Source organism: Rhinopithecus roxellana, chromosome 1, assembly GCF_007565055.1.
Source record: "Rhinopithecus roxellana isolate Shanxi Qingling chromosome 1, ASM756505v1, whole genome shotgun sequence".
Taxonomy (NCBI): Eukaryota; Metazoa; Chordata; class Mammalia; order Primates; family Cercopithecidae; genus Rhinopithecus; species Rhinopithecus roxellana.
This window is the reverse complement of record NC_044549.1, coordinates 127132733-127156465: the sequence shown is the minus strand read 5'-3', so window position 1 is coordinate 127156465 and position 23733 is coordinate 127132733. Positions and strand designations below refer to the sequence as shown.

General features: G+C 46.5%; 1 protein-coding gene across 1 annotated transcript in view; it reads left to right on the top strand.

The window, feature by feature from the left end:
* The window catches only part of ITGA9 (integrin subunit alpha 9), a 415573-nt gene extending 392051 nt beyond the window's left edge, over window positions 1-23522 (top strand). The window contains exons 27-28 of the mRNA XM_030930740.1: window positions 3301-3420; window positions 18871-23522. Coding sequence (XP_030786600.1) covers window positions 3301-3420; window positions 18871-18969 — 219 coding nt within the window. The 3' untranslated portion in view covers window positions 18970-23522. The remainder of the gene's footprint in view (window positions 1-3300; window positions 3421-18870) is intronic.
* Window positions 23523-23733: the final 211 nt, after the last annotated feature.

The window sequence follows — 23733 nt, the reverse complement described above, 5'->3', positions numbered from 1 at the left end:
ACCTCCAACGTGGCTTTGCTGGTATGCAGACATCAGTGTCCCTAAGAAGTCATCTGGGTTAGCACAGGGTGCTGGGCTTTACAGCTAACCCCACTGAGCTCAGTGTTTCAGTCTGATTCATAGTCAACAATAAGGTTTAGCAAACTTTTCTCACACCCAGGTGCTTTCACAGAACTGCCACATTTCCCTATCAGACCCCCATTTCAGAGAGGAAGAGAAAGTTGATTGCCTACGGTTGCACCGGGACCAGATTAAAGCCAGCACTCCTCCCTCTGCATCTTTCCTAACAGTTCCTCACAGTTCATCTGTACAAGACACCATGAGAGATTCTGAATGCAGGAGGTGATTTGATCCACAGCTTTTTAGGGGCAGGAACCCAAAGACATGAATCTGTCTCCTTTAAAGATAAGAGCTGCTCGTTTGAACTACATAGAAAATAGTGGATTTAGGATGACAAACTTCAGAGCTCACTCTGTCCCACACCTCCTACCCATAAATATTCTTTCCTGAGAATTGCCTACTGTCTGAAAATTGCTCTTTTTAAAAGCCCCAAGCTGGAAACAACCTCCATGTGCTCATCAATAATAACATGAATAAATAGTGGCATGTCCACACAGAGGAATACTATACAGCAGTGAGAGTGGACATGCCACAGCCTGGAGCAATTTCCCAAACGTAACAGTGAGAGAAAGAAACCAGATACTTGCCTGTAATCCCAGCACTTTGGGAGGCTGAAGCAGGTGGATCATCTGAGGCCAGGAGTTCGAGACCAGCCAGGCTAACATGGTGAAACCCTGTCTCTATGAAAAATACAAAAATCAGCCAAGTGTGGCGGCAGGCACCTGTAATCTCAGCTACTTGGGAGGCTGAGACAGGAGAATTGCTTGAACCCAGGAGGCAGAGGTTGCAGTGAGTCGAGATTGCGCCACTGCACTCCAGCCTGAGCAATGGAGCAAGACTCCGTCTCAAAAAAAAAAAAAAGAGAAAAGAAAAGAAACTAGGTACTGTAGTTCATACAGTGTCATTCCATTTATAGCAAGGTCCCAAAAAAGCAAGTGATGCTAATCCAAGCTGTTAGACATCCTTGGTGGGGGTGGGGACTGGAAGGAAGGGGGAAGGTAGCTTCTAGGGAGCTGGTCACCTTCTGTTTCTTGATCTGGGTGCTGGTTACACACATGCATTTAGCATTTGGTATGTGAAAATTCAGCGAGCTGTACACTTAGGATACCTATACTTTTCTCTATGTATATTCAACTTCAGTAAGTAATTTTTAAAAAGTAAAAAGAGCTGGGAGTGGTGGCTCATGCCAGAACTTTGGGAGGCTGAGGCACAAGAATCGCTTGAACCCAGGATGCAGAGGTTGCAATGAGCTGAGATTGCGCCACTGCACTCCATCCTGGGCGACAGAGGGAAACTCTGTCTCAAAAAATAAAATAAAAACTAAAAAGTAGCCAGCCATGCACAACCTCAAAAAACTCCCTACAAGCAATGACAGTGATGCTAACAGGAACACTCCATTTGTCAAGGGCAGGCTCTGTGACAGATGCTATGCTGGGGGCTCTGTGTGCATTACCCCTTTTCAATCTCTGGCAAGGTACTGTTCTGCTCCTGTCTTGCAGATGAGAAAACGGAGGCAGCCTGTGTGTCCATTTGCCCCATCCCCCTGGCGCACACACACTCTCTCCTACCCCAGCTGTGGGAATGGAGGCAGTGAGGTAGAGGTGGTCTCATTTTCTTTCCTTATCACCAGGGAAGAGCCAGTAAGTAATTCATTCAGTTGACAGGTAGCCTATAAAGAAGGCCACTGTCAATCAGGCACTCTGGTGTGGTGATGACAAGCTCAGATTTGGGGGTTTGGGGTTGGCTAAGAGCTGGGTTCAAATCGTGACTGTGCATTTGAACTACACAGTCTAGAGCAAATATCCTTTTTGGACCTCCATGTCCCCCTCTGTAAAATGGGTGTTGAAGACCTCATAGGGCTGTTGTATGACTTAGACAAGAGATTGCAAAAAAAGCACAGAACTGACACAGACAGTATTCAATAAATTTAGAGAGGGGTGGGAGCCAGGCCCTAAAATGGTTAAATAAGCAGTGCTAGGCATCAGTATTGTGCCCAGTCATTCTGCAAAACCAAACTCCACTGTGACCAGTGGGGCTAAAGCAGAGCCGAAGGGGACAATCAGAGGTGAGCACTGATACATGTTTAACAATCAGTTCTCTGGCAGGAGGGTAGGGGTGCCCTGATTTGTTTGCCAAATACTCCCACCATAGCCCATTTCAAACTGCCATTGCAATGTCACTAGGTACAGAGTTAGGAAGAGATGCACAGTTGCCTCTCATGAGCTAATATGAGCCAGCTCCAGCACACCACTGAGTTTCAGGAAAAGTTGGGAAAGCTTGCCTCATTGGGACATGGGCTCCAATTGCTATGGCTCCCATGGGAAACCACGGTACAGCCTCTTGAATGAGTTTCTCCAATGTGCTAGGCCCTACCATGAGACCCAAGACAGACTGTGTCCCACCCCTTGTGGGGTCCACAGTCTACTGGGGAAACTAGCATTAATCCACTAATTCCTGTAAGTGACACATTGAGCTGAACACTTGGAAAGAAGAGCTGCCTTACATGCAGAGCACTCGCGTGTTTTTTGTTTCAAAGCTAAAACAAAAGGTACATTGTTGTTATCTGTTCTGAATCAAGGACATAGTGTGTCCTCTAAGTTTTTCAGAACACTTTTGTTCACTTCATGATATTTAAATCAGGGTTGTTGTCATTACAACCCTTTCAAGACCTAGGGCTTGGATTTCAAGTGCCTTTTCAGATGCCAGTGAAAAATCCATCAGTTTGCAACCAGAAAAACGTTCAGCAGAGCTTATGTATTTATTTATTAGTAACAGTGGTCTGGATACTTCTCTGTAGTTCTCTCCAAATGTCAAGCCCAGGCTGGGCTCCATCATGCTCTGTGCACTTCTGTTTAGGAAACGTTTTCAGCCGGTGCGGTGGCTCACGCCTGTAATCCCAAAACTTTGGGAGGCTGAGGTGGGTGGATCACCTGAGGTCAAGAGTTCGAGACCAGCCTAGCCAACATGGTGAAACCCTGTCTCTACTAAAAATACAAAACATTAGCGAGGCACCTGTAATCCCAGCTACTTGGGAGGCTGAGGCAGGAGAATCGCTTGAACCCGGGAGGCAGAGGTTGCAGTGAGCCGAGATTGCGCCATTGCACTCCAGCCTGGGTGACAGAGCAAGACTCTGCCTCAAAAAAATAAAGGAAATGTTTTCACTGTTGTGTTGCCTCCTAGGTGGTCTTCGAGGCCCTGCACAATCTGGAGCCCCGTGGCTACGTCGTGGGCTGGATCATCGCCATCAGTTTGTTGGTGGGAATCCTCATCTTCCTGCTGCTGGCTGTGTTGCTCTGGAAGGTGAGTCTGGCGATTGTCCCCACCCATGGATGCCCAGCTCTCCTGCCTTTCCAGGGAGGAAGGAGTATCCTGTTAGACCTTCCTTCATGGCACTGGTACAGCGAAGGACATTGACGCTTCAGGCAGGGAGTAGAATCTTGGCTCCCCTTGAGGCCATTCACAACTAAGGATTTGGAGCACTTCAGAGGGAGGGCAAAAGTCTCAGTACCGTCTTCTCTTACCGTCCCTTAGAGTAAGACTTACTGTCAGTAAGTCTTCTCTTACCGTCCCTTAGAGTCCTAACATAGGATGGTGAGAACCTAACTCCAAAACAGAAGCCTGGGGAGCAACTGCCAGGAGAGGGAGATTTACCATTTGCTTGAAGAAAGATCAGAAGGCAATTCTTCCTTCTTTTCCTCTAAGGAATAAGAGGAAGATTTCTGACCAGAAAACTTGAGTAACTGAGATGGGTTACAATCCAGAGTAGCTTCATCATAACTTCTCCCAACCTCATGGTGGCTCATCTGGAGGTGGCCCAGGGTGCAGACCTGTCCTGCCTCGAGCATCACTCTCTCAAGGAGAAAGGGGTGTCCTCATCCTCATGTCTAGGATGATTTGTTTGCCTCACACTCTACTTTCAGAGACCCGGAGTCCTTTTCCTTCAGAGCCTCTCTATTCATCAGTAATGGTATCAGAGGCTTTAGCTGATGAAGGTCTGTCTCTTCCTTGTTTCCACTATGTCCTCAGCTCCAAAACAGCACCAGGGACTATAACTGCAACTTCCTGACACCAAAGTCCATACTTCTCTAGAATTCCAAGTTTCAGATGTAGGTGAAAACAGCCTCTTAGAGTATTATAGATGGATATTTTAAAATAAAACAACTAATTTATTTGGGATTACAAAAAATATATATATATATTTATTGACCAAACATGATAACATATCAATTACCAAAAAAACCCTTAAAACACCAGGAGATCACATCCCAGAAATAACCGTGATGAGCATAGCGTTGTCTCATTTTGACCTTTTTCTCCGCATATATAGATATAGGCCAGGCATTCTCATAGCATCAACTTATTTTTGAATAGTGTATTAGTTAAATTTCACAGTAATATATTCAACATATTTTCAGGTGAAGTACTTCTAAATTTAAAAGCAATGGGTTCCATTTTTTTAAAGTGTGGGGTCTTGTTCTGTCACCCAGGCTGGAAGACAGTGGCACAGTCATAGCTCACTGCAGCCTCTAACTCCTGGGCTCAAGCCATTTTCCTGCTCAGCTCCCCAAGTAGCTGGGACTACAGGCATGCACCAAGCCTGGCTCATTTTTTTATTTTTTGTAAACATAGGGTCTCACTATGTTTCTCATACTGGTCCTGAACTCCTGGCCTCCAGCTATCCTCCTACCTCAGCCTCCCAAAGCTGGGATTACAGGCGTGAACCAACACACCTGGCCTGGATTTGATTTATTAATCTGGGAAAAACATATTCCTATTTTTCCCTGAAGACAGTACTGCGAACATCTTTCCATATTGTTCAAAGCACGTTTCCAGCACATCTTAAAGCTGTAGAGTGTCTGCAGTCTACTCATCCAGTCCCTGATACTGGAATTTAGGTTGCTCCTGGTTTTACACTTCTTTTAACAGCACCATATTAAATATCCTTAGAGCCAATTGCACAACTCTTTCATTATGTCGTTAGGATGAAAGCCTAGAAATAGAATCACCATCAAAAGGAATGCGTATTTTAAGCCTTTTTAAAATTTTATTTATTAATTTATTTTGAGATGGAGTTTTACTCTCGTCGCCCACGCTGGAGTGCAGTGGAGTGATCTCAGTTCACTGCAACCTCCGCCTCCTGGGTTCAAGCGAGTCTCCTGCCTCAGCCTCCTGAATAGCTGGGATTACAGGTGCCTGTCACCACGCCCAGCTTTTTTTTTTTTTTTTTTTTTTTTTTTTTTTTGTATTTTCAGCAGAGATGGGATTTTGCCATGTTGGCCAGGCTGGTCTTGAACTCATGACCTCAGGTGATCCTCCCGCCTCAGCCTCCCAAAGTGCTGAGATTACAGGTGTGAGCCACTGTGCCTGGCCTAAGCCTTTTATTACTATTGCAAATTGCCCTCTAGAAAGGTCATGCTGATTCACCCTCCCACAAGCAGTGTGTCAGAAATGTCTGTTTGCCGATAATGGATGTTGCCTTTTAAAAACAATCTGCCAATTTGTTGTTTATTTAATCCACATTGCCAGATAGATTCTTAATTCTCCCTTTTCTCCAGCTCCAACTCCTTCCTGCTGAGACAGCCTCTGGTCTGTGGGTGGAGAACAAAGCCTGCTCAGTGTTTGCGATCTGAAAAGACGAGGTTTCTTGCTGATTGAGGGTTTTGGTGCTGAGTGTGTGTGGGTGTGGGTGTGCGTGTGTGTATGTGTGTGTGAGACTTCCTTCTGCCTTTATATGGGCTCTTAAAATGAGAGAAGCTGTGTCCTTTATGGCTGGGTGTGTGGAACCAGACAGGGCACAGAGCAGGGAGTGTTGTGGCCGAGCCCCACTTCCCCTTGTGCCCTGCATGCCCTCCTTCAGGCCACCCCAACTGGCTCTGCCCCTCAGGGGTGTCCCGTCTCCTCTGCACAACCCCTGCCTCCTCCAGCCCGCCACCTGCTTTGCCTTGCTTTTGCTGTGTTTGTTTAAAGAAAGCATGGTTGCAGGAGATGCTGTCATGGGTGGGCAGAACCCTGAGGTCACCCAGCTGTGGGATCCAAAGAGCCAGGATCTGAGAAGGCACACTCTGCCCTCTGCCACAGACTGGGAGGGAGAGGGCAGTCACGGCCGCCAGGGACACACTGTGTGCCCAGACCAGGGCTTGCCGTAACTAACGGGTGGCAAGAAAACTTTGAGGAGGCTGTTGAATGAGGTCACCTGGGTCAAAACGGCTTTGCTAGTCAACCCAGAGCAGTATCTCATTTCAGCTCACATTTCTCGAACGTTTGCTTTGCCCCAGTCCTTGCTTTGCCTGGACTAGGCACTGGGATGCAGCAATAACTGTGCCCTTCCCTGCCCTTGACCACCTCACCACCTAACAGTAGACCTGCAGGCGTAATGGAGGGTGGTGAGTGCTGCACAGTAACTGCTCTGGAAACTGAGAAGAAGGCGCCATGAGTCCCCTTCCGTTGCCCCCAAGGAGGGGGGAGGATTAAAAGGTCACAGAGAGGCCGGGCGTGGTGGCTCACGCCTGTAATCCCAGCACTTTGGGAGGCCAAGGCGGGCGGATCATGATGTCAGGAGATCGAGACCATCCTGGCTAACACGGTGAAACCCCGTCTCTACTAAAACATACAAAAAACTAGCCGGGCCAGGTGGCAGGTGCCTGTAGTTCCAGCTACTCGGGAGGCTGAGGCGGGAGAATGGTGGGAACCCGGGAGGCGGAGCTTGCAGTGAGCCGAGATGGTGCCACTGCACTCCAGCCCGGGTGACAGTGCAAGACTCCGTCTCCAAAAAAAAAAAAGGTCACAGAGAACAGTGTGGTAGACGAGAGCAGCTTTCAGGCTGACAGCTGTGGGCAGCAATCCTGACTCTCTCACTTGCCTGACATGAGGCCTTAAGGGGGTTGCTTACCTTCTGTGACCCTCAGTTTCTTCCTCTGTAAAAAGGAGACCACCACCTCCAGTTCGGTATGTAGAGGTTATGCAGGGAAAATGTTTAGCACTGTGCTTAGCACACAGAAGCCAGAGGACAGTTCATAAATGAGGTGTCATTCGAGTCTGACCTTGAGTGTGGTTTGAGTTTTCCAGGCAGAGAAGGGTAGATGAAGGTTCCATCCAGAGGGAAGGAAGAGGTGGGAAAATAAACAGGGTTTGTGCGGAGCAGCTTGTAAAGCTTGTCACTGGAGGGCAGTCACTGACCTGCAGCAAGACCGTCTGCCACAGTTGTGAAGGCCACCACTAACCAGGGCAAAGGCGGAGCATGGGAGGTCTGTGAGCAGAATGGTAGCATGACCAGATCTGTGTGGAGAGAGAGATCTGGGGCTGGGTGCAGTGGCTCATGCCTGTAATCCCAGAGCTTTGGGAGGCCAAGGCCGGAGGATTGCTTAAACCTAAGAATTTGAGGTTAGAGTGAGCTATGATCATACCACTGCACCAGGTGGTAGAGCAAGACCCTGTCTCTAAAAGGAAAGAGAGATCTGGGGACAGTGCGGGGACGAGAGCAGGGCCATTGCCATGGGTCAAGGTAGGACAGGCAGGGTTTGCTGACCAGTTGGACTTGAGAGGTCAGGGAGAAAAAAAGAATAGCTGTATCTCCTTGAGATAAGTTCAGACAAAGGATGGATGGCCTTAATCAGGGTAGGGAAGGCAAGATTCGAATTAGTTTGGGAAGAGGAGGAGCTTGGTATTGGGCTTTCTGAGTGAGTGGTGCTTAGAGGAGGCTAGGAGACAAGGCTGGGCTTGCCTCACTCCCTGTCGCCCCCGCCCAGCAGAAGGAAGGACAACAGAAGGAAGCCCCTTTTCTCTACTTGGCTACACATCCACATCGTTCTCCTCCCACCGCAGACCAGCTTTCTGTATGTTTCCCTACACACCGTAGGAAGATGGTTGCCTCTAGCCCCTCCAAACTTACATCTCAAGGACTGCTAGCCACAGATGCAAAATGATCAGCCACCTCTGATTCCTGGTCCCACAAACTGCCCCCAAACTGAGTGGCTTTAAACAACCATTACATCTGACACATTTCTGGGTCAGGGATCCAGGAAGGGTTTGGCTGGGCGATTCTTCCTCCCCATATGACACTGAGTGAGGTCACTTAGTGGCATTTACCTGCTGGCTGAGCTGGTCTTCAGAGTCCAAGACAGCGTCACTCTCATGCCTGGCACCTTGGTAGGGACAGCTGGAAGGCTGAATTCAGTCAAGTCCTTCTCCCTCTCCATGTCGACTCAGGGCCTCTCCATGTGGTTCTTCCAGCAGATGGTCTGACTTTTTATGTGGTGGCTTAGGCTGCAAGAGAGCACAGTGACAGCTGCCAGTTCTCTTAAATGCTAGCCCACAGCTGGCATAGCATCATTTACTTTGTTGGTGAAAGTAGTCATATGCCAGCTCAGGTTCATGGGAGGGGAAATAGACACTGCTTCTCAGTGGGAGGAGTGGCAAAGGCTTGGTGGCTATCTTTTATCTGTCATGCACATAGTGTTCGAAATATGGGCAAAATCTTTATCTTTTTTTTTTTTTTTTTTTTTTGACAAGGCAGAATCTCACTCTGTCACTCAGGCTGGAGTGCAGTAGCGCGATCTCGACTCACTGCAACCTCCACCTCTTGGGTTCAAGAGATTCTCCTACCTCAGTGTCCTGCATAGCTGGGATTACAGGTGCCCGCCACCACACCTGGCTAAGTTTTGTATTTTTTGTAGAGACGGGGTTTCACCATGTTGGCCAGGCTGGTCTCGAACTCCAGGCCTCAAGCAATCCACCTGCCTCAGCCTCCTAGAGTGCTTAAAAGTCACTATGACAAATGAAAATTTGCCTAACTAGAAGTTTTGTTCTATTTTAAAGTAGATGAAAACTCGTCTCTCTCCCATAGTGGCATAGATAAAATCACAATGGAACTCCTTTAGGGAAGAGGAGGCAAATAGAAAATCTTGGTGCAGCATTTATGTCACAGTGTGCAGTCTGTTCAGGCAATGTTGTAATGTGATAAGGGGCTTGGTGGAGGGGATTTCTTTAGGGAAAAATTGTTTCTTTCCTTAAAAGGCTAACTAAGTGATGACTTTATACGAGGTTAAAAGGGCAATTGAAATGTAGGATTATTTTAAAGACCTATGTATTTCTAGAACTTCAATGGCAGACCTCTTGTCAACTCTGATTCCCATGTCTACAACCTAAGAATGATACACTATGTATAGTGAATAGTGATTTGGTATCACACTGACAGTATGGTGCAGTAACCCAAAGACCTGTTGATTGATGGCCTAAACTCCAGCCTCATATTTGACTTATATGGGAGGTCTTAATGTTTCGGGCTTATTGCCGTATTCCATATGTAACTTCCTCCATTCCTTTCAAGGGGAAAGCCACTGAGTGTTACCCAGCTGCCACTGCTGACAGGTTACCCACTTCACTAAGGGCCTTTGAAGACAGTGGTTGGTGGAGACAGTGTTGAAGTCCTCTTCCCTTTACAGAACTGTGGCTCTTGAATGTCCTTCTAGAGTAGCTCTTGGCATTGCCACCTATGGTCACTTGCTGCTGCCTTGAGCTCCTGAGCCAAAAGTGGTTGTTCCCAAAAGTGTTGCATAAACGTGAATCATGACATGGTACTGAAAGCTGAGCGGAACAGCTGGCCATGCCGCCACATGCAAAGCACCACACAGGCCTGTGGGTCTACATGCTTTATGCTCGCAAGATGGCTAGTACCTTCACTAGGCTAAGAGTAGTAGGTCCCTACTAGGTGGCAGGCCCTAGGTAAAGGGACAAAGACAGAGAAGCAACAGCCCTCACCTAGTCTTTTCCTTTTTTTTTTTTTTTTTTTGAGACAGAGTCTCACTCTGTCACCCAGGCTGGAGTGCAGTGGTGCAATCTTGGCTCACTGCAACCTCCGCCTCCCAGGTTCAAGCCATTCTCCTGCCTCAGCCTCTTGTGTAGCTCAGATTATAGGTGTGCGCCACCATGACTGGCTAATTTTTGTATTTTTAGTAGAGACGGGGTTTTGCCATATTGACCAGGCTAATCCTGAGCTCCTGGCCTCAAGGGATCCATCTACCTTGACCTCCCAAAGTACTGGGATTACAGGCATGAGCCACTGTGCCTGGCCTCAACAACAGAGTCCTCACCTAGTCTTGAAGACTTGTAGGAAAATCAGCTTCAGCAAAGCCCTGAAGGTGAGCAGGACTTGGCCTGTGCTAACAATCCCTGGCCCCACCTACACATACATTGTGGTGCCCTAACTGTTTACCTAAGACAGAAAGCCCTTACAGGATCAGCAAGTGCCTTTTTCAGAGCTGAGCTCCAGGCTCCCTGCTGATGCACTCAGCCATCCCAGCCCCTCATCTGCCTCTGACCCTGCGCAGCTCCCCGGCGGCCTTCGAGAAGGCCCATCCGCTGGCATCTCTGGCATCCTCTCACACTTGGCGGCAGCAGGCCCTGGCTCTGACACAAAATCCACAATGAGGGCCCCAAGCTAACCAGACTGCTCTTCAAATTCTGAAATGGATCCTAATCAGCTTTCCCAAAGCTGAGATGTTAGCAGACACTGGGAGCCATAATTTAAACTTTATGTGCGAGGATTACAGTAGCCAGCCAAACCACCATGCGGGAAGAAAACTTTGAAATATGAAACGCTTTTAAAGGAAGAAAAGTCCAAATGAGTCCCCTCTCCTTTCCTTCAGCTCCTGACTGGGTTGGAAGATGCCTGGGCCTGGCACCTCTTCAAGACAATCATAAAGGCCTGTTGAGGAGGAGAAAGTTAAATTGTTCAGAGGTGCAGGAGGGATAATAACTTTATGTGTGACTTGCACCTTTAAGAAATACCTTCAGCTTATATAAGCCAGCCTGGTTTCTGTGGAAAGAATGAAGATGATGGGGTGTTTCAAAGAAAGACACCCCCCTTCCCTTATTTAGGACTCCAAGCTCTTCCCTCCCTGTCTTTCTCTCCACCTCCCTCACACCCTCCTCCCTTCCCCAGCTCTGTCCTTGTTTGTTTCCAGTTTGCCAAAACATACAGGCCACCACTCAGTGAAAGAGAGAGACCCACATCCTCCCTCACTGCTGTCTGCCAAAGACCCTGTCTCTCCCATTTGACCCTTTGGAAACCGAGATGACTTGGAGCAAAGGCAAGTAAGACTGCTTTGCCAGCCCTATGGCCCTCTCTTCCCAGGAGGCCCAGGACCTACTTGCTCAAGTGGCAAAGAGGCAGGCTGCAGAATATGTTTGCCAGCCCTCCGAAAAGGGCTGCTTCGAACCCTGTGTCAGCTGGGGCTGTTCCAAGAGCCTGCTGCTTTAGGACTGGCTTTGGGCTCATGGTTTTTATTTGAGAGCATTACTTCTGACCTAAGGCAGAAACACTTAGAATATCAATCTGTGAAATGTCTCAGAGAATGCGTCAGGTCTGGCAACCCCTCCAGAGGCCGCTGGGTTATCACCTTCCCTGCAAAAACTGGGCTGGGAGGGCGTCCTCACTTCTCCTCCAAAGAAAAAGAAAATGCACAGACACATGCCCCTGTGCTTGCACACACCCCCTTCACACTGCCTCAATTAGAACCATGTGCCAATGACATTCAGGGGGGGCTTGTTTATGCTTGGGAGTAAATATTGGGCTGATGTTGCACTGTCGACATCTCAAGACAGAGACATGCTATGTAAATAGTCAAGTAACTGAAAAGAACTATAAACATGAAGTCTTGAGTTAGTCCAAAAAAGGAATTTGTCCCAGGTCCTCAGAATCACTGTCTAGGAAGCAGCCCAAAGGCCGGGGAGCGGGTAGGATCCGCCAAGAGACCAGATGCCATGGCATCGTCCAACTGGCCCCTCTCACCCTGCAGGGGGCTGGGGACGAAGAGGCTGCTGCTGCAGGGTGGACACCCCAGAACTCGGTCAGGCCTCATGCCTCATGCAGCACCCATCTAAGTAGGGCTGTTCGGGGCAATCTGTTGTTTCCCTAGGAGTTTTCTGGCTGCTTTTGAATACATGGTTATGTCAGAAAATTGTGTATGTCTGTTAGGAGGGTTCAGGGAGCTGCTCTTTGGAGCTGCAGGACCAGCAGACACAAAAACCAGAAAGCACACTGCTCCTTCGGCCTCCAGCCAAGCAAAGCTTGGCTTGAATCACCTCCTCTAGGGTTTCTATGTTTCTGCTGCTACAGACAGAACAATTAACTGAGCCCCTTGCCCCTCAAATGGTGAAGCAAGTGCTGGAAGTTTCCAGAAAAAATGCAGAAAAACATTGACTCCATTGGCTTGGAAGTGAGTGTGGGGCTGCTGGGCGTCCAGCTTAGCCCATCGTTAATCATTTCACAGCACCTTCGGGGTGGGCTCAGCTGGCAACAAAAACAGAGATTTGCCCAGTGCTTCTCAAAGCTTTCCCCAAGGCACCCATGCATGCTCACATGAGCAGGTGCGTATGTCTGAAGGAGGCCCACTTAACCTTGGGACGTGCTAATTTCCCGAGTATAGGGGGACTTTGGGTCCTGGCAGTAATGGAATAGGTAGGACCGACTATGAAGTACTATAGCAGGCTGAAGGTGCTCGTGCATTTCCTGGCACGTGTATGAAGAGTTACAGATTTAGACCATGTATCTCTTAAGCAAAGGAACTACAGGTGCTCCTTATAGTATTTTAAGTCCGAAATGCATTTAATACCCCAATAAACCCATCATAAAGTCAAAAAACTGTTAAGTTGAGGTGTGGTAATTTGGGGATCATTTGTACTTGTTAGATCATCAAATTCAGAGTCACTATCTTTAGTGTTATCTTTATCTTTAGTCTTTAGTTTTTATATTTTATCTTTAGCCCTTATCTTTAGTTGAAGTCATTATCTTTACTCAAGGGGATGACAAAAACCTTGCTAAATTTCGTTTTTCACTTCCTCATTCCTAATTGACATTCTATTAGAAAATGTTAGCTGGGAAGACCTGTTCTTTATTTACTGACTTGCATTTATTGAGAACTGCTGGGAATAATACTGTGCCTCTAGGGCATTTAGAAGATGACATGCTTTTTTCTGGTTCTCGCGAATTACTTTCGGTGACTTCTTCTTATGGGTTGCTTATTTTGAGTTTTTATTTTTAGAGAACGAATATTTTTCCGTTCTTGATGAGCTAATCAGGCAGTCGCTATGTTACATGAGTTAAGAGTCCTAAACTTACTTCCCAAGTCCCTAGTCCCTAGTCCTGACACTTACAAGACATCTGATCGAGAGCTACGTGTTCAACTCCATCAAGCCTTGCCTACTTTCCTCAGCGGTAAAATTGACCTTAAAATCCCATAGTTCAAAAGACTATAAAAGTTAGATAAGTGAACATAACTGCATGTGTTTTATGAATTCAAAGACCTCATAATCATTTAAAATATTATTAAGTTCTGTTTTATTTGTTTCTTTCAAAAATTAACAAAGTTAGGCCGGGCGCGGTGGCTCAAGCCTGTAATCCCAGCACTTTGGGAGGCCGAGACGGGCGGATCACGAGGTCAGGAGATCGAGACCATCCTGGCTAACACGGTGAAACCCCGTCTCTACTAAAAACTACAAAAAACTAGCCGGGCGAGGTGGCGGCGCCTGTAGTCCCAGCTACCCGGCAGGCTGAGACAGGAGAATGGCGGGAACCCGGGAGGCGGAGCTTGCAGTGAGCTGAGATCCGGCCACAGCAGTCCAGCTTGGGTGACAGAGCGAGACTCCGTCTCAAAAAAAAAAAAAAAAAAAAAAAAAATTAACGAAGTTTTAAAAATTGAAAATTGAATTTTCAAAAAATTTCTCAAAAATCTTTGAGAAAAATTGAGACGGGACAAAGCCTTGTTCCCTCTTAGTGTAAGTCCTGAGTACCGAGCTATGTGGCCCACAGGCTAGAGCCCTGAATTCACTTGGGGGAAAACAGAAAAAAAGCTGTCATGATGTTTCAGGGTTGGAAGAGGTCTGAGAATCCCATTGATCTCTTAGGCAGAGACGAAGACACTATGGCTCAAAGCCAGAAAATGACCTTCCCAGGCTGGGCGCGGTGGCTCACACCTGTAATCCCAGCACTTTGGGAGGCTGAGGCAGGCGGATCACCTGAGGTCAGGAGCTTGAGACCAGCCTGGCCAACATGGTGAAACCTGTCTCTACTAAAATACAAAAATTAGCTGAGCATGGTGGTGCAGGCCTGTAATTCCAGCTACTTGAGAGGCTGATGCAGGAGAATCACTTGAACCTCAGAGGCGGAGGTAGCAGTGAGCCCAGATCTCACCACTGCACTCCAGCCTGATGACAGAGGGAGATTCCGTCCCCCCCCCCCCAAAAAAAGAAACAATATTAGTTTGGCAGAGCCACCACTAGATTATAGGGCACATTTGTGCAAACTGTAATAGTAAATAGCACCCCTTTCTAAAGACTCTTTACTTCCATCTGTCAGAAAAAATTCAGAAAACCATGATTTTATGAGAATAAGACACTCTACTGCCATCTGTTGGAAAACAGTTATAGTAAACTTACACGTCTGATATCTGTGATGTGAGTGGTATCCATCTCCCAGCCCCTTAAATGCAGTGTAGCACCTGCACTACTGTACCCACAGCTCCCTAGCCATGAGAGTGCATTATGTTTTAAGATATGATCTTCGGACTCTTAAAAAAAGGAAGACATACATCAGTGGTAACTCTGACCTCCCATCCAAGAAATTATGCATCGGCTGTGTTAGGAACAGGACTGGAGACCCTGCAGTGTTAGAGTGGGGCATAGAGCTTGCAAGGCTGTTTCAGTCATGGGTGGGTGGGGGTGATTTTCAGGCCTGATGCTGACACCACTCCACTGAGAGAAAGAAGCTTGCTTCTGGGTGCCTGCAAGAGATGACAGTGCCTTCACCTTATTGTTAGCAAGAATGGCATACATAAAAACTTGAGCACATGAAAGCCACGTGTAAGAGTGAGTTCAGGTGCTCTAAATCCTTTCCAGATTGTTTACACACTGTCTATATCAAATCCTTACACTAGCATAGTTATGAGAAAGTGAGCCAGCTTTTGTTCTTAGAGATGAACAAGAAAAGTCTGGTTCAGGCCGGGCGTGGTGGCTCATGCCTGTAATCCCAGCGCTTTGGGAGGCCGAGGTGGGTGAATCACTTGATGTCAGGAGTTTGAGACCAGCCTGGCCAACAAGATGAAACCCTGTCTCTACTAAAAATACAAAAATTAGCTGGGCAGGGTGGTACACACCTGCAGTCTCAGCTACTCGAGAGGCTAAGGCAGGAGAATCACTTGAACCTAGGAGGCAGAGGTTGCAGTGAGCTGAGATGGCACCATTGCACTCCAGCCTGGGTGACAGAGTGAGACTCTGTCTCAAAAAAAAAAAAAAAAGTGAAAAGTCCAGTTCAGCAAGACACACTGACTGATGCTCTTTAAATCTAGAGCCCTATCAGCTGTCTGTCTGATTCATTAAGTCAGCAAAAAAAAAAAAATGAGTCTTTACCAGTTAACTTATGCTACATGACAAACCACCCCAGTATTCAGCGGCTTAAAAGCAATATCCATCTATGCGGGTCACAATTCTGTGGCTTGGCAATTTGGACTGAGCTCAGTGGGGCAGTTGGAGCTCAGCAGGACTTACATGTGCCTCTGCAGGCAGCTGGGAGTTGGCTAGCCTGGGAGGGCTTCAAAAAAAACTGGTCTCTTAGCAGGCTAGACATAGGCATTTGTATGGAAGTAGGGCAGGGTTCTAAGAAAGTAATTGGGAGTGTGCAAGGCCCCTTAGGGACTAAGTGTGTAACAGACACAGCATCTCCTCCATCTCATCCAATTGTCAAAGCTAGTCTCAGCAGAGAATCAAGGCTGGAATAATAGATTCCACCTCATGATGGGAAGAGCTGGAGAGTCACATGGTAAAGGGTGTGGAGGCATCCTTTGCAATTTATCACCGGTACCAAGGACAGGTGAGATGCTGAGTGCTGGGGATTGAAAGCACAAAGCCTGCCTTCAAGGAGCCCTAAGACAAATGCAGGATATAATTAGGGGACAAACTATTAAGATTCTGCTTGATATACAAAAAAACTAGCCGGGCGAGGTGGCGGGCACCTGTAGTCCCAGCTACTCGGGAGGCTGAGGCAGGAAAATGGTGTAAACCCAGGAGGCGGAGTTTGCAGTGAGCTGAGATCTGGCCACTGCACTCCAGCCTGGGTGACAGAGCGAGACTCCGTCTCAAAAAAAAAGAAAAAAAAAAAGAAAAAAAGATTCTGCTTGATAGTGCCATGGCAGGGAAATAGGACTTCTCTGGAATTACAACTGAGTGACCTGGGATTATTGACACACTGCAACATCAGCAGCCAAAGGTATGTGCTAGAGAATCTTATTTCCCTGTTACGTCCAGCCACAGTTTCATGATTACGTTCTCCTTCATAGCACGTGACCAGCCACATCTGGTCATGTTTTCTTGGCCAACCACTTCTTTATCACAAAAGAATGACATTTCAGGCAGTAGCTTCTTAGATTTCCATTCCGTCTTGGTCCGTTTTTCTAGCCTTCTGTGGGTGTGCTGTGGGGATGACAACTATGACTTTTTCTTAATTATCCAGAAAATTCTAGCCAAGCAACTTTTCCACATCTCTTGCAGAGAGGAGAAGGTGGAAGAGGTTTGAGGAGAGAAAAGTATATGTGTGGGGGCGTCAGAACGTGGCATTCTGATGAATGTGGTCTTATGCTGGGAAGAAACCTCCAGGGCTGAAATCACCAGGAACTCAATGTCTGTTTACAAAACTGGCCTTGAGGATTGAAGCTCAGAACACAAGACTCTTGCCAGTTGTTCTGAGAAAGCTTCTGTTCTTTCCCAGTCATTCAAACTGCACCACCTTATCAGCTCCACTCACAGTGAATGCTTAGGATCTCCTTGACAACGTGGGTGAAGATACCCGGTGGCTCCCTTGACAGTTCTCATCTTTGGCTTAGCCAGTAAGCCCCCTTTAGGGAGGTAGAAAGATGGTGGCAACAGACAGTTCCTGAGCTCCACCTGCCTTCCCTTCCTGGGGGAGCTTGTGACCATCAGGGTGGCTGTGATGCTTCCGTAGATGTTTGGCTCATAGTGAAGAAGCCTGAGGACAAGTACACAGACAACAAAGACATTTGATGTGCCCATGACAGCTGGGTTTGCTTCATGATTTGTGTATGACACGTCTTGTATGTGTGTGCACTGTTGGCAGCAGACTGCAGAGAGAGTCTTGAGGGTTTTCAAATATGACTTGGGAATTGCAAGCTGTTGATACCATGGTACCACAAACCTGCAGTGTGGCAGGCCCGCCAGCACCAGGTCAAGTGTGTGTGTCTGTTTCATTTCCTCTATTCAAGGGGATTGAAACAATGATTTGAGGGCAAGTCATTTATTTGGAAGGTGATCTCAGGAAAAACTGTTGGAGAAGGAAGCCAATAAAAGATGTGTCATCAAGCTGGTTACCTCTGCAGGCAAGCTCCATGGGGAAACTGGTAGAACATGCACCTCAGGGTTATTCCACCCAAGGAGAGAGGGAGCTGGGGTATTTGTACACCCAATACAGTCAGCCATGTTTAAGGGGAGATGCAGAGAGGAATGTCTGACCAATGAGCCCACCAATGTTAGTGAGCCAAGGATGAGAAATGCCGAGTCTCTCAGAGCATGGGAGGAAAGGTAAGCTTTGGGCTACAAACATTGCTTAACTGTTTGGTGGTGATGACTATGAGAAAAACTAGAAACTTGTCTTACCATATGTGAAAAGTTGTAAGACCTAATGCAACATCAAAGGGCAGAGTCTTTTCAGAACTAAGCTAGAGGAAATTGCCATCCTGGGTCAGGATGAAACGCTCGTTCTAGGTGAGAATGTGCTGCTGACTGTGGTGCACAGACAACACAAATTCCACAGGTTTGAGAGAAAGATGTAAATGACAGCAAGGTAGAATGCAGACCTGCAGATGCTTTAAACAGCCTCTCATGTGAGAGCAGTAGTTATTAAATTATTCCACAGATGGCCAAGATCTCTCAAGATACTAGGTTTATCAAAAGCCAAATAAGCTTGGGAAATGTCAGGTCCCTGTTTTTTTCCCCACCGGAATTAATGGTAATGGATCCTTTACTTTCCACTGTACATTAAGACTATCTCTTAAAAAAAAAAAAAAAAAAGCCACATTTCCCAAACTTATTTGACCATGAAATCTTTTTTTTTTTTTTTTTTTTTTTTTTTTGAGATGGAGTCTCACTCTGTCGTCCAGGCTGGAGTGCAGTGATGGCACGATCTCGGCTCACTGCAACCTCCACCTCCCGGGCTCAAGCAATTCTCGTGCCTCAGCCTCCTAAGTAGCTGGGATTACAGGCACACACCACCATGCCCAGCTAATTTTTGTATTTTTAGTAGAGACGGAGTTTCACCATGTTGGCCAGGCTGCTCTCAAACTCCTGACCTCAAGTGATCTGCCTGTCACAGCCTCCCAAAGTGCTGGGATTACAGGTGTGAACCACTGCGCCCAGCCACGAAACCTTTTTTTACTCCCAAACACCTTTGAACAGCTCTCAGTAACTAGTATTCCCCAGCACACAGTCTGGAAAACACTACACCAGATGCATTTTACAAGGAACAAACAGCTTACCTAATGTCACCTGCAGGAAGTCCGTGCATTTTGAAAAATGTCTCCACAGGATGTTTTTCTTGCCAGTGTTTTCTCGAATCTGAGGGGTCCTCCAGGCCTCCCCAGCCCTGTGAGTACAGGTCACACCTACCCAGGGACAGGCTGCCTTGGGGTCACAGTGGCTGATTCTTCAGCACGTCTAACTCAGCTTCTCCTCTTTCTTTCTGCCTTTCAGATGGGCTTCTTTCGCCGAAGGTACAAAGAAATTATTGAAGCTGAGAAGAACCGGAAAGAGAATGAAGACAGTTGGGACTGGGTCCAGAAAAACCAGTGAGCTGCCACACCAGTCACATGACCTGATCACTAGCCTGTCATCCTTGATCTTTGTATCTTCCATATTTGGAAGAAAAAAATCTTCTCCAGATTTTTCGGAGGCCCCACTGATGCTGTTCTCTTCTTCATTCTATCAAGCCCAGGTGCCAGCCTGAGGCAGCCACTTCGGCCAGGTCACACGACCGGGGCCAGCACCACTTCCTTTAAAGATGAACTCTGAACTTTGGAGAGTGAGCTTCAGAGCCGAGCAATATTTATGGATGCAACATGCATGGTCAACCCTCAGGGGAAAACTGTTACCTAAAGTATTTTTTATAAATATAAGCCTTTTATACTGATTATGTCTTTATATTTGTATCGATGTTTTATTATTTCTATTAAATAGTTATATAATTCACTAAAGCACTGATATCTGGCCTAAAATCTTGGAAGTATGTGTCCATGAATACAAATTTTAAAGGATGAAAATCTTACTGTACTTTGGAACTTGCTGTTTAAAAAGACTTACAGATGATATAAGTTGAAGAACCCTCACGTAATGAATCCACCAGGCTGGCAGTGGTGCATATAAACTGTGGATGTGGCAAGACCCCTAAGAACATTTCACATCTTTATTGCCTCGATGAAGTGTGGAGTCACGTGCTAACGTGTGCTAAAGAACTGTAAGTGTCTTTTCATATGTACTGTTCATTGGAAGATTCCCAACAAGAATTTGGATGGAAAACCTGATCCCTAGCAAGAAATCTGCTCTGTATCACCTTTATATAGCAGACATGTCACCCTCCTTCTACACAGATGATGGATGAAAGCTTGGAGCAATGCCATGTGGTCATCTGGTAAACCTCAGAATGGTGTATCATCCTGGACGTCCTGCATCAGAGTTCACACACCACAAGGACTAAATCATTGTCCCCTAATCAAAGAATTGGGTCTGAATGCTGTGAGGAATTGCCTTTTTTTGGTAATTTTCGTTGAGAGATCTTCATTTCCCCTACCACCCTGGCTGTCCCAGCTAGTGGTGATTACAGATTCCTTCCCAGAGAGGACCATTTAACCATTTTTTAAAAAATGTCTTAGGTTGGGTTTCCAAGAAGCAGTCCCTGAAACAAGGATTTGTGTGCAAGTAACTTATTAAGGAAGTATTCCCAGGGGATACCAGTAAGGGAGTGGGGGAAGCAGGACAAGGAAGGAGAGAAAGCCAGGCAAAGGTTTGTCATTTCAGGGAGAGCTCCATGGAGTTTAGCCTCAGCCTGATCAGGGGAACTCCGGAGGGAAAGTTAGGCCTCAGAGGTGTCCCAACCTGAATCAAGGGGCTGGCTGCACCCAGAGGAGGTGTAAACATTCTGTTCTCAATTCCTACTGGCATAATGGCTCCAGTAGCTCAGGGCAGTCCTCTAAAGGAAAACCACAGGTGCATCCTCAGCCAGGGGAAACACAGGTAAATGATGCAAAAGAAATGATGCAAAGGGATCTGAGCAGAGCATGGCCCCTCCCCACCCCCTGCATGTGTGAGAGCTGAGTTATGGCCTTCAGTATCCAAGCTCTCTGTTTGACAGTAGATATATTGTCAGATGCACTGTGCTGCCTAGTTTTGAGTGCAGTGTGATTTTCTGAAAGGGCGGTAAGGTGATGGATGTAGCATACTCAGCACTGACCTGGCCCAGAGTGATCACACAATAACTGTTAGCAACTATGGCTGCTGTTCCTACTGATGGATAACCATCTAATAAGACAGGAAACATGGGGCTAAGAACAGGGTCTAACAGAGTCTTAATGGCTTATTACAGCCTGCCAAAGTGCCAGCTACATACACATGGCATCCAGTGGGGATGAAACAATCTATAAAACCAAGGATCTCTCTTATAGCACCTTTTTTAACTGGAAGCTAACATGTTGGGAGTCTGTGAACATTGTCAAAAGGACACCCAACTAAACTTCTGGGAAGATAGATTTTTAATACACATACTTGGCTAATACTCACAAACATATCTAAAGTTTTGGCAAAATTATGAGGGTGATGGGTGGGTACTAACCTGGCATGGAGCAGGTGTGTCTTTTGGTCTCTTCTTATTATGCAGTTGACTCTGCTGCAGGGAGGTTACAAATGTAACCTCATGCTTCTCTTCCCGGTGAACATGGGAATAGACCAAAAAAAACAAGAGTCAATGGCATGAACCAAGCTGATCCTAGAAATCAGGGATGTTGCATCCAACTGTGGGATGAAGGCACAGAGGTAGCTACAGGGAGCAGGATGAGGCAAAGAAACCAACTCTCACTCAGAGTTTCATTTATGAGTTTTATCAAAAGCAATAAGAAAAGCAGTCTTGAGTGGGTTTTAGTCACTTATTAACAGCCATTTATGAGGCCCCTGCTGTGTGTCAGGCACTGCGCAAGGTGCTGGAGGTTCCCCCCAGAGAACACTTCAGGGACATTTTGCCTCAGGGTGGCAAAATGCAATGGTCTGTGAAACGTGGACTTTTTGAATGGGATGCCATTTGCAGCTTTCCTTTGATGGACTCTTGTTCATAATGCCATGTTTTCTTTAATGAAGCATTTAGGATTCTTAGGTGATATTCCTGGAACAGCACCATCAACAGCTTTGACCACATGCACTTAGAGCAACTAAGTTGTCTCCTGCCAGGGGTGTAGGTGTGTTGGTGACAGTGTAGAAGGGTGACTCACAGGCCCATGTTCTGCCCGCCAGCAAAGCCCCGCTTGAGAAGGGCAGACTCCTGTGGGCAGTCTCAGAGCTAGGACCTATTTGCTTCTGCTTGATTCTGCATGGGTGGACCCACATGAGGAGCTGTATACCCAGGAGGTCACTAAGACTTTATAAAGGCAGGTTTTAAGAAAACCAGCCTTGGCGTCACCATGAGCAGATACTGAAAGCTTCCCCAGGAAACTGTCTGGGGAAGGATGATGCCTCTGCTGGTCTGATCATGCTTAGTAGCAGGTGGGGCTACAGGGACTGGGGAGTTAACCATTTTGCGCAGTGATAGAGAAGTTAAGCATATCATTAGCGCTCTCTCAACTTGGGCAGTTCACAAGCTCCTTCCCAGCTCAAAAGCCCTCTCTATGCTCTCAGGGGAAGCGGATGGGGTGGATTGCTATGTCTGTGTTACCCCTCCAGAATATTATTTGAAAATTCTACAGTATGTTCTACTTTCACCCCTTCCTGCTTCCATGGGTTCACTGTGGAATCCTATAAGATATTCTCCTGAGCAGTATTATTTAAGTTTCCTTCAGCTTTTAGTTGAATCTTCAATGTGGTTTTAACCAACTGTTCAGAGAACTGAAATGCTTTTTGAATATGACAAAGGACCTTTGTAAAAATTGAGTAAAACAGTGCCCCTTTTGTAAAAAAAAAGTTTTGCTTATGCTCAATTTACATAGGACCCAGGAGAGTTTGGAACATCCCCCACGTGAGCTATAGAGCTGTCACAAAGAAGAGGCCATGAAGTTTAGAAACCAGGGGACACTAGCAGGAGGGGCAGGGTCCACTGGCTTAGTGGCAACTGACAGGCATCCATTCCGAATCACTCGGCACTGAGGTTTCCTCAGGCAGTTCTTCAGGAAACCTCTGTCAGCATCGTGGGTACTCAGAGGTAAGGTAGACTTTGTAGAAGATCCAATAGGAAGTCCTCCTTCGCCAAATCATGTAGCTACTGCCCTTGAGCCAAACGCAATGAGGTTTAAAACAAAAACCCAACAGCACTCCTGGGAACATCCTGTTTTCCATGCGGAAGCATAGCAGATCCCCAAACGATCCACGTGCTGTATGCTACCCGTTGAACCCTAGCATGGTGGCTTTTTGAAAGGTTATGACTTATTTTGGGGTAAGGCATTATGGCCAGGTGCTTGCAGTTATGTCTGGGTTACGTGTGAAACGTACATCTGGTGAACTGTATACTTGGCTCAAACTTCTCAAAATTTAGAGGTGCTGGAAAGGATTGTCACTTGGAGCCTTTAGTAGACAAAAGGCAGAAAGTGAGCATCATTTCAGAAATGCTTTAGTATGCACACTTTTAGTTGATATTTTGATATGTATAGAGTAATAATATACACAGTGGAGAATATTTTCTGAAACACAGAATGGCTGAAGGGAGAACACAGAGCCAGTAGGGCCAAAATGAAACTTCTGGGATGTCTTCTGAATTTTCAGCACATGGGGGGAATAAGTGAACAAATATCCCAACATGGTGCAATGCTTTATAGCACAATGATCTAGGTTTCAGACTGTGTTAAGGTTTTTTTTTGTTGATGTTGTTTTAATTCTAATGTGCACGGTGTGACTGGCAGAGTGAGTTTAAAAGCTTTACGAGTGATTAATTGCATGGCAGGCACCCACGCTATCTGCACTTCCAGAACTTTACTGATGCATCCATGTACATTTCCACTGAGGAATTTTGGTGGGTGGGGGGAGGGTGTACTGCCTCACAATGTCACGTGTATTAAAGTCTAAGCAATCACTTCTGATTCACTTGCACTGTTTGGGAAATGTCAGGTTTACAAAAACATACATGTTTGGAATAAAAAATGGCTGCAAATGATTCAGGAGTTCAGTCTGTAATTTATTTGCTAATAAGAACTTTTTAAAGAATTGAAGCTAGGGTTTCAATGTATTACAACATGAGCGTTAAAAACAACATCGAGGTCATCTAATTCACACGAAGAGCCCACCTGATGTGGCTGAACTGTCCGAAGTCCTTGGCCTCCACACCAGAGGTACCACCTTCTCTCTGTATCACCCTGACTCCCCTGGCCC